At 34.5% G+C, this 16,991-nt stretch overlaps 2 protein-coding genes across 2 annotated transcripts; both read left to right on the top strand.

Annotated features, from left to right (window-relative positions):
* The first annotated feature begins 1,753 nt into the window (after window positions 1-1,753).
* MED6 (RNA polymerase transcriptional regulation mediator-like protein) lies at window positions 1,754-6,523 on the top strand. Its single transcript, XM_059601081.2, has 5 exons — window positions 1,754-2,075; window positions 3,083-3,257; window positions 3,647-3,716; window positions 5,080-5,189; window positions 6,089-6,523. Exons 1-5 carry the CDS (start codon window positions 1,831-1,833, stop codon window positions 6,248-6,250), a joined length of 762 nt encoding a protein of 253 aa, XP_059457064.1. The 5' UTR covers window positions 1,754-1,830; the 3' UTR covers window positions 6,251-6,523.
* Window positions 6,524-12,687: 6,164 nt separating this feature from the next.
* LOC132187305 (inositol oxygenase 1) lies at window positions 12,688-16,516 on the top strand. The gene is made up of 11 exons (XM_088517322.1): window positions 12,688-12,926; window positions 13,128-13,230; window positions 14,212-14,293; window positions 14,421-14,625; window positions 15,158-15,217; window positions 15,371-15,423; window positions 15,577-15,699; window positions 15,836-15,905; window positions 15,994-16,072; window positions 16,193-16,274; window positions 16,360-16,516. The coding sequence occupies exons 1-11, from the start codon at window positions 12,896-12,898 to the stop codon at window positions 16,384-16,386; spliced, it is 915 nt and encodes a 304-aa protein (XP_088373448.1). The 5' UTR covers window positions 12,688-12,895; the 3' UTR covers window positions 16,387-16,516.
* Window positions 16,517-16,991: the final 475 nt, after the last annotated feature.

Genomic DNA, 16,991 nt, shown 5'->3' with positions numbered 1-16,991 from the left:
AAAACATTTGAAGCATGTAAATTTAGAGTTAGGTTGTGGCAGAAGGAATTGGTACTTACATTGTAGGCCTTCTGTAGTGTGCTAGCAGTTGGAATGCGAAATTGTGTGGAACCGATCTTTTTGTTGATTTCCCTGTCGAAATATTGGTTAAATAAACACATTTTATCTGTTCCTCAGGTAAATTGTCTTCTATCTGAGCAAAGATATTGTAATGCAGAAGATAAGGTAGATAATTACTCGACAGTTTCACATACTGCCCGGTAGAAGTCAGCAAAGTCGAACTCCTTCGTGGTGTACTCTGAAAAATAGGTATCGACACGTTTTTCTATAATGGGACCAATTTCTCTGGCCTTCTTTTCCTCACTTCCTTCATGAATATCAAAAAAGGTTACTGATCAGTTTGGTAATATTGATAATAATGGTCAATTCAGAAAACATCAAAGGTATCCACAACCCAAGCATACAAATTAATATGCAAAGCTGATTTCCTCGATGAGGCAAGTTCTCAATTTGAACAATTCTCAGAAATGCTTATTTTTGATATGATCATTAAAGTCAACACGAATCCAATGCAAAATTAATGGGTTAGGGTTTGAATGGTTTGATCCATTTAATTAAATTGGTCAAGTTAAAGTTAAACTATATAATCTTATACTCATGACTTGACACAAACCAAACTCCTGAGATTTAAAAAATCATGGTGTAGAATCATTCAAAAGACCACCTTGAATCATACCAAAGGAAATCCCAAAGTAGCACTCATTTCAAAAACAATATATATATATATATATATCCGTCTATTCACAAGCTACATATCACGACTATCTTAATTAGAAGAAGAAAAAAAAGTATTATAAATGTGCCCATTTGCTAATATCTTTAAACAGCAAGAGAGAGATAGATAGAGAGTAATAGTACCAGGAGCAAAATTCTTGAGAGAATTGCCCATCTTTCTCTTCTGCTTTGAAATGATTGTGACAATGTGGGATGGGGGGTGACAAAAAACACCAACACAAATGAAACTTTATATGTTGTATCCAATCCAAGAACAACAAGACTTGCCTGGTGAGAATAGTATGTTCCATTTGTTGGGCAAGAAGCAAAGCCTTAGAGAAGTCTTTCCAGACTAATTGTAGGAAAGAATTTGGGAAAAGACATTTAATTTGATTCTCAAGTTAAGGATGGGATCATAGGACGACCAAGTGGAAGTTAACATAATTTTAAGAAATGCTAGATCTTATAAGATCAAGTGGTCGTCCATAAGATCCACTTGATCTTATGGACGACCAAGTGGAAGTTACTATAATGATATGCCAGTGAAAATTAACTTTTGGATCAAATAAGGCTTATAACAAGAAAAAAATCAAAGATTAATTTGCACATCATTATAGTTATATGATAATCTTATGAGGGTCCACTAAATAATTTTTTTTTATCAATTTTCAATGAAGTAAATCTAGACATTTACTTCCTACAAACAACTGACGCCCCCAAGGGTAGTTCAATAGGCTAAGGACTATGTCTGATTATGAAGCAAATGTCACTAGTTCAAATCCCTCCTCCCGCTCTTGCTTGGACATGTAAAAAAAAAAAAAAAAAACAATTGACGGCGAAATTATATGATCCTTTCACAACTATATGTTCGACGCAAGAACACTATTCTGTAACGCGAAATAGTTTATTACGTTAAAAACGCCGCTGCAATAAGTTAGCTAAAGTTGTTGACCCTGTGCCTGTGGAATTTGGTGAAGGCTAAACAACGACGGCTGCTTTGTAAAAGCCCTCGCATCACACTCTCAAAGCTCACACGCACAACTGCCGCATACATACATGGCGACGCCACAGGCGGGGCCTGGGCCGCCAGGGTTGGAGGGGGCCCCAGCGCCTCCGCCAGCGCCTCCAGGCACGGACATGACGGGGATATGCTTCAGGGACCAGCTCTGGCTCAACACCTACCCTCTCGACCGCAATCTCGTCTTCGATTACTTCGCCCTCTCGCCGTTCTACGACTGGACCTGCAACAACGAGCAGCTTCGCATGCGCTCCATTCACCCCCTCGATCTCTCCCACCTCTCGTAAGCGCCCATCCCCCCCCCCCCCCCCCCCCCCCCCCCCTAAGTAATATATTCGCGTACATCTATCTATGTGTATGTCAATGTGGATCGATGTAGTTTTATGGTCTGAATCTTTTCTTCTTTTTCGTATGGTTTCTGCTTCTGTAACTGTAGTTTTGCTGATTACAATAATTTTGTTGGGTTTTCCCAAATTGGGTAATGGACTTTGAGAATGATTGCTAACGTGCTAATTGCCAGTATGCTCGATCTGAAAAAGAATGTTTTGCTGCATCCCTTATTTTACTTTTGACATGGGTAACCAAAACTTTGGTTGTTTCTTTCAATAGTTATTAACCCTGGACTGGTCTGGGCGGCGGCCAAACCTTGAACTGGTGACCTAGCCTCTACACTGTTCCGGGTCTTCAATTATATATTTTAAGCATATGAACTGGTCAAATCCGATGAGTTTTTCATATACTTCCCTAAATGAACTTTCTCTATTGCTATTTGCATTGACTTTCTTGATATGAGCCTGATATTTCTTTTCTTTTCATGAAGCTAGACGCAATGTTTGATCATCAAATCTTGTAGTTACATTATAGAAGCAGTGTTTAGTCAATGTCAAATAAACAATTACATACCTAAACAGAGCTCAACAATTAATTATTAAATGATTTAATCAAAAAAATAAGTTGTTTTGGGTTTTTTACATAGATTTTTCAATCTTTTCTTCTTTTCTTAAATAGCATTATTTTAATTAAATTTTAAATGGCAATGCGATTCTATCAGTGAGTCAGTGACCCACTGGTTGAATCAGTGATCTGGTGACCCAAGACCTACACAAGGTTAAAGCCCTGTCCAGGTTTAACAATTATGGTTTCAGAGTTACTTTTGGATGCAAGATGATAGCAATTTTCACTTATAGTTACCTAATTTTAAGGAACTGTTAAAGATTGTAATTCATGTGGCCGACCTCGGATGTTTAAAATATGGCATCGTTAAAGATTGTGCTTGTTTTTGTTGAACAGGAAAATGACTGGCACAGAATTCATGCTACATGAAGTTATGGAGCCCCATCTTTTTGTTATCCGCAAGCAAAAGAGGGATGGTCCTGAAAAAGTTACACCAATGCTGACTTATTATATTCTGGATGGTTCAATTTACCAAACACCACAGCTTTGCAATGTTTTTGCTGCTCGAATTGTAAGTTCTTATGTTTCCCCTTTCCTCATTATAATATTCTTGAAAAGTGTGCACAATGTGAACATTTCAGCACTTACTGGAATGAAATTTGCATTACCAGCATTTCAAATAAGATGAAAACCTGTGTTTCCTAAAGCCAAATGTATTCATGCTTATGCTAAATTTTTGCCATATGGAAGCTGTAGTTAGCTACTATTCTTTTAAGAGTAGAAGTTGGGATTGTAAATATCATTGCAGATTCCAGAGAGTGATACGGCAAAATTAGATGTCTACATTCTACTTATAACAATTGAAAGGCTACTTTGAAATGATACTTCATTGTTATCGTTAATATTTGAATTTTGAAGGGCCAACTCTTAGTTCATCTTGTTTATGTACTTCTGTTTCAGGGACGGGCTCTCTATTATATATCAAAGGCTTTCACTACTGCTGCCTCAAAGTTGGAGAAGATTGGATATGGTAGATTTTTGTTTCTGATTTTCTTTTCATTATGCTTCTTGTGCCCCAAAATGGTGTCTTTCCTCTTTTATTGGTGCCAAAGTGATTCTCCATTCATTTTCATCGTGCTATAATTATACATGTAATAAATACATCAAAAAGTTTAAGAAACCAATAATTGATTATTTCACTTTTTGATACCTCCCCTTTCTTCAATATAAAATGTTTTCTTAAATAATGAAGTAGAAGGACAATATTGGAAAAGCAATATGACAGTATGAGGCGTCAATGCATTTATTATTTATCCTTAGTGCCTTCTTCAGAAAAGAAACTCATCTTGTGATAGCATTTAATTGAAAAAAGAGCATTCAACAAAATGGTTGTGTTAGGCAATATGGAAAGGTGTAGCTCTAGAGCTTTAGTAGATAGGTGTATCGGTACACCTTTGGGTTTGTTATATGATTAATTAAGAGCATGATTGATTTGAATTTCATTGCTTTTAACTCTTAGAATTTTGATTTTGAATATTCCATCTGGGATATGATCAATTTAAATCTAAACTATGAGTAATCTCATTACTGTGATAATTTAGTTGAAAATTGCTTGTTTTGTTTGCTAGACATGGTTGCTTGATCTAATGCCCATATTTTTTTCTCAATTTAGTTTCTGTATGCATGTCACCACATAAGTTTGGATTACGTTAATTTTAGGTGTATTATCACATATGAAACAAGGAATGCTACCAAGTTCTAGCTCAGAGGGCACCTCTTTATGTCATAAGAATAGGGGCACCTCCTTTCATGTTTCGTAGTTGAGATTTCTTTTAAGAGCATTCACATTTTGGTTTTGTTCTCCTTTATAGATGGTAATGAACAAAACTCAACAAGGCCTTACAACTTATGGCCATTGTGTTGTTTAGTGATAACTCGGTTTGGCTTACTCCCATGTGGTGGCACACATTTAATTTTTATATTTTGCGAGTGTAATTGTTGGTATTTGACTGCACATGATTGAAAACATGTCCAACATGCTCTTTATCTTTTTTCTAATTGGTGCAAACATCTGACAACTTTGTTGATTCTTTTCTTATTGACCTTTTCTTGTCTTATCTATCATACGGTCATATGCTGTTAAAGTTTTCATTTTTATCACATTGCTCTGAGAGTAAAGAGACAATTAATGGGGGTATTACAATATTGATGATAACAGATGTTAGGTCTTGGTCATTCTGAACCTGAGATAGCTTGTCTCCATCTGTGTGTGTGTAGTGCACACACATGTATATGCGCATTTATGCATTTTCCATTTTGATTGTGACCTTTTCTCCTTTTTTCTATGTCATTGTAACTTCTTGTTATATGTTCTGTGGTCGTTTCTGATGCAGCTGATACTGAAAATGAGAGTGCGGCCTCGGAATCAAAGGTTGTTAAAGAGACAATTAATTTTAAGGAAGTTAAGCGAGTAGATCATATCCTTTCATCATTGCAACGCAAGGTAACTTTCTATATCTCTAGAAATTTTCTCTTACTCCATTGAAGATTTTCTTTTTCTTTTTCTTTTCTTTTAAGGAAAAAATGCACTTTAGGGTACATGTAATTTGGGGTTGTGACAAATAGCTCCATGGGGTTTAAAAAGCTACTTATCACTCCTTAGGATAAGCCAAAAAAACAAATCAATCCCTACCGTCAGAAAACATATCATCGCCAATAATATAATGACATGCGTCTGATTTGTTTGGTCATTGCCAAAAAATACAATGCTAGACTAGACAGGTCACCCATATTAAGCCACTTTAGCTCACTCTCTCCGCGTCACTCCTCACCTCATATGTAGGTAGAATTAAATCTAAGAAAAAACCAAACGGTAAAGTTCATTGTCGATTCCAAGTCTCATACCCCACCCATAGTCACTTTTTAAACCCGTGGGAGCTATTTGTCACAACCTCAAACCACAGGGACCTAAAGTGCATTTTTCCCCTGTTTTTTTGACTCTCTTTATGGGCCATTGTGATAGAAGAGAATTCATTAGATAGCTTGGGTACTTGTGGCATCTTTGCTTGAAATCAATTCAAGTGAATAATCTTTGCACTAGTTTTTCTTCCAATTTGAGTTACTGGCAAATGTAACCCCTCAAGGCATTTATGTATTTCTAATATCTTTTTCCGGTAATATCATTGTTCTTTTTATGTCTTTTCCATTGGCTAATTTGTTGTCTTCGGAAGCAGAAAGTTGATGCAAGAACATGATTATCAGTTTCTTATTCTTGCATAGATGAATGTTTTACTGTCTTGGCCAAAGTAAATGTTTTTACCCTTTTTTTACGGATTGTAAATTTGAATTCTCGTCAAACACTTGATACTAAGATTTTTCATCCTACTACTCTCTGTTTGGCAGTTACCACCAGCTCCCCCTCCCCCGCCATTTCCAGAAGGCTATGTTCCCCCTTCTACTGCAGATGCAGAGAAAGGACCCGAAGGCCAGCAATCAGGAGAACCACAACCCCCTCTAGTTGATCCTGTTATTGATCAAGGTCCGGCTAAAAGAATGAAAATTTGAAGAACATTTGGCTGCCCAATTTATTACATCATCCAATAGCATGTTGAAGTGGAGGCTGGGCATGACAAATTTTTCATGCTGCCAAGTCCTGACTTGAATGTCTAACTAACTACATTTTGTCTGTTTTCTGTCTCTTAGACCTTAATATTTAAAGCTCTCAGTCGATGATCCTTTCTAAAATGTGCAAATCATTCTAGCCAGGTATCTTGCAGTCCAATGTAGTCGTCTAAGATGAACATGTATTTTATAAATGAACATGTTAATTTTCCTTTATGGTGGCATTTCTCCATTTGATGACCTAGTGTAATACATTTAAACAGCTAATCAAATAGAAGCAACGGGGATAGACAACATGCGAACTGTTAGTTCGGTGCAACTCCAAGCATGGCCCTGGGTAATGTTACTCCAATGTTTTAATTTTTGCAATGTCTCTCTTAATTTATCATTAGGGTTGTAACGTTCCCTTCCGTGATTCAAAATGACAAAAATATCATCTATAAGATAAAAAATTACTTACTTTTTTTTATTTATTATTATTATTATTTATCTTAAAGAACTTTCAAACTTTCCTTTAGAGTTTGATCATTGACTCCAGTTGTCATTCATTCGCGTTTCTCCCTAGTTTGATGGGAGTAATTATGTGTATTGGAAGGTTAGCACGCATGTGAAGAGATTCGCTAATCCAGCTAGTGAGGTTAACCCTCTACTTCTTGTAGAGACTTGTGATGATTAAACACAAGCTGATTCTAATGAGAAGATTAATCTCTAAGAGGCTTAGAATCAGCCCTCCAAGGAGTGCATGTGCCAAATTAACAAAAAATAAATAAATAAATAATGACTTCTTAAGAAGTTGAATGATTTAAAGATTTTCCGTTTGGTTTGCTGAATAGGTATTTTAGTAGGAAAATGAATATGTATTACTAGGAATAGAAGATGTCAAAATGGAATAATTATTCCAATTCTTTTGTTTGGTAGCAACACATATTTCATAATTGGAATTGAACGAAAATTACTAAAAAGCCCATAGAATTTTATTTTATTTTATTTTATTTTTTTAAGTTAGAGAGAAAACTTTTTTTTTAAAAAAAAATGGTTTTTTTGGAAAACTTCGTCCATTCCATCAAGAATAGTTATTTATCTCATTTTTTAGAAGAAAGACTATTCTTGTATGTAAAGGATTAGTGATTCCCATGGGAATAACTATTCCTATAAATAAAAACTTACCAAACAAAAGAATGGTTATTTATAGGAATAGTCATTTTATTCCAAGAGTCTATTCCGCAAACTAAACGGGCCCTAAGAAGGAATCTATGTATGCTACTAAATTGCATTAAATGAATTATGTTCTTGATTCCTTGAGAAATAAGCATCTCATTTTCGAAATGGACAAGAGCATAGAAAGGCGATTCTCTTCATTTTCTCTGAGTTTTTAGAAGGGTCTCTAGGGGCTTGCTGTTGATGGCCTAGTTTGCTGGTCTACTGCTATTGCTTGCTTTCCAGATAGTTGTTCGCTGTTCGGCTCTAAATTGGCTTGATGTTATAATTAGTTGTGTGGATTGTTTTGTTATCGTTAGATCACATTAATATCCCAGAGGATAGTAATTGTATAAACAGATGCTCCTCTAGGCTCTACCTCTATCTTTCCTTCGAGTGGCTTCTGCCTATTGTAGGCTGTTGGCTTTCGGTATTTTTAGCAAGTTTGCCGACATTAGATAATCATGTCAAAGTAATTTAGGAAAAGACAAAGAGTATTTTGTAAAAGCAAAAGAGGTTGTTGTCCAAGTGCCAGCCGTGAAGTCAAGAAGATATTTTGGGGTGGCTACTGGCTTCTGCCTACTATGCTATCATCCAACCACATATGCTTTCCTTCATCGTCATGGAAGCACCATGAATATTGTAAACTATGCAACTATGCAATGACTTGTTACGAGAAAATTAAAGAAATGGACAATATACAGCTATTATGAAAATGACACTACATCTATATCTAGCAATACCAACTTTCCTACTTCCAGACATCTACACACAACGCAAGGACATGAGTGAGAGGACACAGTGCTAGCAAATCGCCTTGTGAGTGTTTGAATCTTAAATTGCGAAAATATGAAGAAAAAGAATATAAGTAGAATTAAGCTCATTAGTTTAGGTTTTTGGGCTACTATGATGATTAAATATGTATATAATGTACTCGTCGTAAAAACTCTCAAATTGTTTAATTATCTCCTCAATAAGTGATATCAGAGTCATGGTTTAATTAGTCTCGTGGTCATGGGACGAGTATCTGAACTGTCTAGTTTGAGAGTTGCGCTATGTGGCCATCGGGTCAATTCTTGATATGAGACACTCTTAAAAATATAAAAAGACTCATAAGTGAGTAAAAGATTATTGTGAGTTTTAAGTCTCCTATTGAAAAAGTATAAAGAAAAAAAAAATACTTAATATTTATAAGTGGATCCAAACCCATTAACTTAAGTTTTTTTTTTTTTTTTTTTGAACAAAAAACTTCATTTTATTCAAAAAATATCCAGAAAAATCTAAAGCCAAAACTATAAACAACAAGAGCAATTTGCTCTAAGACAACAATATCATGAATACAATGGGGGATTTCCTCCATCCAAATTTTAGATACACCCGCATTCCCCGCTATCTTCGCCAATCCATGAAGCCGCCTCGTTCAAATAGGGTACACATATGTATATTAACTTAAGCTCTTAAGCTAAAATAGGGTGTATATATATATATATATATATATATATATTCTTGTAAGTATGACTTAACTTTGAGTCCATAAAATATAAAGACGATAATGCTATGCGACATCCATTTCCATAAAATTCAGTTTGTCATGTAAGTTTATAAATAATTATAATTATCTCAAACATTATTCAAATTCTTTCCTTCTTTTGCCCCTTTTTTTTTTTTTTTTTTTGGGAAAATTACAGTTTACCCCCTAAAGTTGACAGGGTTTTTCAATTCGAACATCAAAGTTTCAATTTTTGCAATCCACCCCCCCAAAGTTTCAAATTTTTGCAATTTGATCAATTGTATCCAAAACTTCCTATATTGCCCCTAATTTTTATTTTTTTATTTTTTATAAAAAAAAAATTCGGGATGGCTTCTTTGGCCATCTGGCTATTTTTGCAGACCCAAATTTATTTATTTTTTCATAAAAAAAAAAAAAAAAAAAAAAAAAAAAAAAAATTAGAGGCAATGTGGGAATTTTGGGATAATATTGGTCAAATTGAAAAAATTGAAACTTTGTAGGGGTGGATTGCAAAAATTGAAACTTTTGGTGTTTGAATTGAAAAACCCTGTCAACTTTAGGAGGGTAAACTGTAATTTTTCCTTCTTTTTTTTTTAAGCCATAATGATATGTGTTGAAATTTATATCTCTCTTTCCTATTTTATATAAATCAACTTTATGGACATACACTCCAGAGGCACTTCAAAACGTCCAAAGTTGGTTCCATCAACTTCATTACAAAACAAATTAATTAAGGCCCCCCACTAGTAATCAGAGGAATTAGGATATTTAATCAAATACCATTGGTGAGTTTGGCTAGTGAACAATCGACATCCCCTTTTCTTTTTCCGACAACAATAGCCATCCGATCTTGAACATGGAAAAGTATCTATCTACTTTATATATCTATAAAATGTAAGTGGAAAAGATCAACTTTAACTATTCTATTTAAGCGTGATTATAATAGCACAAGAATGACCTAGAAGATGAAAATTACAGGCGCTCTCTCTGATCCTAGTAAGCCAAAAGACTGAAAATTCTCATTTTTGGAGTTAAACTTTTCCAACTATTTTGAGAATTTTCTTAAAACTACTGACCCACCACAACTAACGTCTTGATTACTTAATAATATGCCACAACAGATGTAATCAAATGGATAGAATTACTATACATGTAGATAAAAAGTCATATTATAAAGCCAAGGTTTTCAAACTTGCTTCTTTAGTGGATATAATTTTCCTGTTTAATATTAATACGTTGGACCTCCTCTTAATCCAGCAAAAGTTGGCTTTTTATTTTGGACAGAAATTTCCTTCGACTTATTTTAATAAGAGTTAAGTGTTATTTTTTATACATTTTATTTAATATTTTTAATAATTATTTATTGTCATTCTACTGATCTAAAAACTTAAACATTAATTTTTTAAAAACATAAAAATATTGAATAACACTTCTAACTTATTAAAAGAGTTTAAAAAAAAAGGAAAAAATATAAAAAAGCCCCACAAACTACCAGCCGTTTTCGATTTAGCCCCCTAATGTTCCAAAAGTGATAAAGTAGCCCCCCAAACTACCAAATTATTGCATTTTGGCCACTCCGTTAGTCAAAACCGTCAGTTTGGACGGAAACTGCAAAACGACGTCGTTTGTTATGGGTAAGTTACTACAATGCCCTTTTGAGAAAAATATAAAAAAGCCCCCCAAACTACCAGCCGTTTTCATTTTAGCCCCCTAATGTTCAGAAAGTGATAAAGTAGCCTCCTAACTACCAAACAGTTGCAATTTGGCTACTCCGTTAGTCATTACTGTCAAATATGATGGAAAATTCAAAACTACGTCGTTTTTACAATGGTAAGTTACTAAAATGCCCTTTTAGAAAAAAAAATCATATTAAAACAAGCACGCTAAATGGCGCCGTTTTACTTGAAATTAGGGTTTCCTTACACTTACCAAAACGTCGCCGTTTTGATAAGTGTTAGGAATAAAAAGAAAAAACCTTAGACACCACGCAGAAAAAACCCCCAACCCCAGTTTATCTCTCTCCCCCAAACCGCCGACCACCACATCGTTCTATCTCCGGCAACCTTCTCCCTCAAGTGAAAAAAATGCAACGCCCCTCTCTCTCTTTCTCTCAAAACGGCTGCCCCTGCCACCACCATCCATCACTGCCGGCCACACCATCCATCACTGCCGGCCACACCATCCACTAGCTACGAAGCGCCACCGAAAAATTCTTACCCATTGTAGAAATCAAACAAAAAAATCACGTTCGTAGATAAACAACACCGATCCGACAGCTATACCATGAAATACAATAAAAAGATTGAGTTATGGGTAAGATTTACAGGCTGTCGGAGATAGACGACGTGGTGGCCGGCGGTTTTGGGGAGAAAGATAAACTGGGGTTGGGGGTTTTTTCGTGGGTCACCTGCGTGGGGTCTAGGGTTTTTTCTTTTAATTCCTAACACTTACCAAAGTGGCATCATTTTGGTAAGTATAAGGAAACCCTAATTTCAAGCAAAATGGCGCCGTTTTGCTTGCTTGTTTTAATATGATATTTTTTTTTTCCAAAAATGGCATTTTGGTAACTTACCATTGCCAAAACGATGTAGTTTTAAATTTTTCATCATATTTGACGGTAATGAATAACGGAGTGGCCAAATTGCAATTGTTTGGTAGTTTGGGGGGCTACTTTATCACTTTCTGAATATTAGGGGGCTAAAATGAAAACGGCTGGTAGTTTGGGGGGCTTTTTTATATTTTTCCCAAAATGGCATTGTAGTAACTTACCTGTAACAAACGACGTCGTTTTGCAGTTTCCGTCCAAACTGACGGTTTTGACTAACGGAGTGGCCAAAATTGCAATTGTTTGGTAGTTTAGGGGGCTACTTTATCACTTTTGGAACATTAGGGGGCTAAATCGAAAACGGCTGGTAGTTTGGGGGGCTTTTTTATATTTTTCCCTAAAAAAAAACTTCTTTCACCCGTTGGATCTACGGAAGATGGATCCTATGCTTAGGTTGTGACGTGTACACAAATTATTGGCAGAAAATGTGGTAGTCAATTGTACTACAAAGTACATTGGACTCCTTCTCTTTCTAGCCTATACGAGAGACCGCCAAACAGCCCGACCAATATGCTACTACCAGCCTACCTTATGATCTCATGCTCTACAAAACACTTGTAAAAATTTCCACACGTGTCCCGCTTCTAGCGCATGTGCTGTGCGGCAGTAAGAAACGTGGCACGCTCGTAGCCGTTTGCAGACTGCCAGATCAGAGAGTCCTTGACCGACAACATTGCGTGGCAGTAGTAGAGACAGTGCTAACAGCAAACTACCTAATAAAACAACACGCATGTACCAAAATCGACTAGATGCCACGTCAGGTGAACCCCACGCAAACCAGAACCGATTGTGACGTCCAACTCGTGCTGACTCAGTGATGACGAAGAGATTGGCCACGTGGGTCCCACAAAATTTGATAATTATCGGTGAAACACAAAGATTAGCCAACCAATGACACTAAACATGGAAAAATATGTGTCTCTCACACTCACGCACGCACGCACACGCGCTAGCTGTCTCTCTGTTTCCAACTTTGTCTCTCTATCGTTCTTTTTTTTTTTTAACTTTGTTATAAAATAATAGTTATCATATATTATCTGATAAATGTGGGAAGAATAAAATAAAAAAGAAAGGAAATTAAATCAAAGTTATAGATTTTCAGTGAAGGACTCAGGACATCCAAATTCTCAGGGAAGGACTCTCCGGCCAATTATAAATACCAACCATTTTCCAAGCCCACAATGCCACCACACCTCAAACACTTCTTCACATCTCTTATATTTCCTGCTTTTTTACTTTGTTTTCTTGAGATTCTGTGGTTTCCTTTTCAATCCGGATGACTATCCTCGTTGAGCAGCCTGAGTTTGGTACATTTTTTACACTCTTTTTTTTTTTTCCTAATTTTTTTCTAATCTCATTTTTTTTTTTCTTTTAACGGTTTGATTTCCAAATTAATTGGCATTATTCTAATTTTTTTTTTTAATATTTGTAGTGATTATAAAATGTCCCTTTAATTTTCATACAATTTTTCTGTTTTACATTTTTATTTTATTTTTATTAAATCACAGGCGTTGAAGCAAAGGAAAACAAGGTCCCTGTTGATGAGAAGGAATTGGTGTTGGATGGTGGATTTGTTGTGCCACAGATCAACTCATTCGGCCAAACCTTTAGGTCTGCTCCTTTTGCGTAATTTTATTATTTAATTAAAACCGTACCCAACAAACCCCCCCCCCCCCCGAAAAAAAAAAAAATTGCAATATTCGAGCCTCTAGATCTGGAAAACCCAACCAAAATAAGCTAAGAGATGTAATTTTAAGCACTGAATATGAATAATATATGCGGTGGATCAGCTTTGATCTGCAAATTTGGGGGTTGCATCAAAATATCCAACGGTCCCCAAAATTTTTATATTTGGTAGATTTTTTTTTTTGTCCTACTTTTTACAAACCAAAGGAAAAGATTTTCTCGTGATCTGTTCATGAGATTGGAGATTCATAAAAAGGTTGATATTTTCTTGTCAGATTGGGGAGAAGATGTTGATATTTGCTAAAGCTAAAGTGTTATGATAGATAGTAAATGGCACAAATGATTGGCCCGTACGTGAGATCAAAAAGTTTTTCCCAAGGGATCACCAAATATTAATTAGTATTATTATATAATTATTGTTGTTGATATTTATCAAGGCAATATCAAAATACTCTATTGGATCTGTCTTTCCTATATATAGTTCGGCCCATGAGACTTCTTGATGGAGCATATATAAGTGGCCTAGTTTCAAGTTTCAACCCTTGTTATTGCAAACACGGTCAACATAAATTAGTACTTTAAGATTGAGAGGTCTAATTTGTTTAATTAAATTCGTATTTGGACAATACCCAAACTCAACATGCGATATTTATGATTGACAAATGTTTATACAACTCACGAACTCAACACGAAATTAACAATCAAAAAATGATTATATACTTATGATTTGATACAATCAGAACTCGGATACCTTAACACAAATTGTCATTAAGTTATTGTTACCCTAGAAATGGGCCCAGTAGCCCACCTAACATTAGGTATTTAATTTAATTTAATTTAAATTTATTTAATTTTTTTTTTTTTTTTAATTTTTGTTGATAAACTTGTACGAAAAATTCAAAACAGGGATTACGATGCTGAGAGTGACAGACAACAAGGCGTGGAAAACTTCTACCGGATCAATCACATTAACCAGACTTATGGCTTTGTAAGGAAATGAAATATTCATCTAATCTATTCATCCAATCCCCCCCCCCCCCCCCAAAAAAAAAAATCTATATTTTACAATTTTAACTAAATAGATAAATATATTTTCTGTTAATAATAAAATGCAGGTGAAGAAGATGAGAGAAGAGTATGGGAAATTGGAGAGGATGGAGATGAGCATATGGGAATGTTGTGAACTTCTGAATGAAGTTGTTGATGAGTCCGATCCGGACTTGGACGAGCCCCAAATCGAGCATTTGTTACAAACTGCCGAAGCCATTAGAAAGGACTATCCCAATGAGGATTGGCTGCACCTCACTGGCCTTATTCATGGTACTTTCTTTTTTTTTTTCTTTTTTTTTTCTTTTTTTAATTTCAGAAAATCCAAATGAACTTCCATGCGCTTTCATATTACTGTCCAAAGTTAAAAAAATCTCAATTAAGAGTTTAGAATTTTCAATTTCTTTTAATTATTTCCTTTAATTAGAATTTTTCGTTAATTGTTTTCAAAATGCCCAAAATACCCTTCTAATTAAAAATATTGCAAAGATGTTATAAAAATATTGCAAAAGTAAACGCCTGAATCTTTACAATTTTTTATTTTATTTATAATAAAAAAAATTGGTATTTTAGCAATTTTGACAAGATTTAACAACAAATTTCTAACGGAATGGAATAATTGTAAGAAATTTAAAAATTTGATACTTTTAATTGAGAGTTTTGAACTATTTAGTACACGGTTTCACATCATCTCAGCTGTTTAACAATAGTATACGAGTGAGTGAAGTAAATAACGTTATTCTTTAAAAAATTATAGGTTCTAGGAGGAGCTCTTAGCTAATTTTGTCACAATATTTTGCTTTAGATCTTGGAAAGGTGCTTCTTCTTCCTAGCTTTGGTGGACTTCCACAATGGGCTGTTGTAGGTGAGTATATATTTCGTTTCACTATATAGCAACTTAATATAAAGAAAATAAATATTATATCACTTCCCCCAATTTCATTTCATTGAGTCATATAATTAATTTATATCACTTCTCCTGTATTAATTAATTTATTCCCATATATAATTAATACAGGTGACACGTATCCAGTTGGGTGTGCTTTTGACGAATCAATTGTCCATCACAAGGTAATTAATTTATTCCACAAATTTCACACTCTAGCTAGCTAGGAGAGACAAGCATGATTACAGGGCATTTACTTAATCTCTAATTTTAATTTTTTTTTCTAACAATTTTTGGTCAATGAGATTGAAGCTAATATATATCTTGACCACATACAGTATTTCAAGGACAATCCCGACGCTAACAATACTGCTTACAATACTAAATATGGAGTTTACTCTGACAGAAGCGGACTTAACAATATAATGATGTCTTGGGGACACGACGACTACATGTATTTGGTACATCTTTCTAAGCCAAAACAAACAATTTAAATTCCACGACATTAATATACGTGAAATTAATGTTTTAGTCCTTAATTAATTGCAGTTATATGTATGATAATCTACAACTTAATTAGCTAGGCATGTTTTTCAGGTGGCAAAGGAGAATAAAACCACTCTACCTTCGGCGGGTCTTTTCATCATCAGATACCACTCATTCTATGGTAATAAAATACAAAAATATGTAATTAATTTCTATATGTTAATTAAATCAGTTAATTCTCTAATGGAGATATTTGGTATTAATTGCAGCATTACATAAATCAGGGGCATACAAGCACTTAATGAATGAGGAGGATGTTGAGAATCTGAAATGGCTTGAAATTTTCAAGTAAGATGACATGCATGCTTCTCTCTTGAATATGGATGTTTTTTTTTTTTTTAAATGTTTAATTTTTTTTTTAATTTTTTTATTATTTAACTTTTATTTAATTTTATTTTTTTTATGTAGCAAGTATGATCTTTACAGCAAGAGCAAAGTTCTAATTGATGTGGAAAAGGTTAAACCATACTATATTTCCCTCATTGAAAAGGTGATGATTCTTCCCTTTTATCTGCTACATTATTTGGTTAATTATTTGTTGTTAACATGAACTATGTTGTTGTACGTTGTTGCAGTACTTCCCTGCCAAGCTAAAATGGTGAAACTGAGGGGATTTGAAGCTTGACGAGTCAAGATATGCATCAGATTGCTTACCTATCTGTTATATTATATATATAGCTAGTTGTTGAGAGTATATGATCAGATTACTTTTCGAGTGGTAGTTGAATCTTTCCTTTCTATGTTTTTTTTTTTTTTTTTTTTTTTTTTTTTGGGTTTAATGCTAGTGATCATGTATGAAATAATGCTATAGCTGTATTTTGTTTGCAATTTTAATTCTATTTCTTTTCAATAAGCGTGAAATATTTGACTTGAATTGATTGAAACGGAGTTCAAACTTCAAACTAAGGACTTCTAGCTTGAATACCATATTAAATAACTATTTATTCCAAAAGTTTAAGAGAAAGAAATAAATTTAAGAAAAGTCTACATACACCCTTCAAACTACAGGAACAAGATCCTCTCAAATTCAAATATAATATCCAGTTAGTTATAGTGGAGGGATATTTTTGTCTTTTCATTTTTTGAGAGAAAAAAGTAGCTCTCCACTATAACTAACTGGATATTATCCAGATTTGAATGGATAATTCTAAACTATCACCCAATTGACAATATCCTCCTCCAAACTTTTAATTACGACAATTTCTCT

Source organism: Corylus avellana, chromosome 6, assembly GCF_965113065.1.
Source record: "Corylus avellana chromosome 6, dhCorAvel1.hap1.2, whole genome shotgun sequence".
In the NCBI taxonomy this organism is placed as follows: Eukaryota; Viridiplantae; Streptophyta; class Magnoliopsida; order Fagales; family Betulaceae; genus Corylus; species Corylus avellana.
This window is presented reverse-complemented; position numbering and strand designations above follow the sequence as displayed.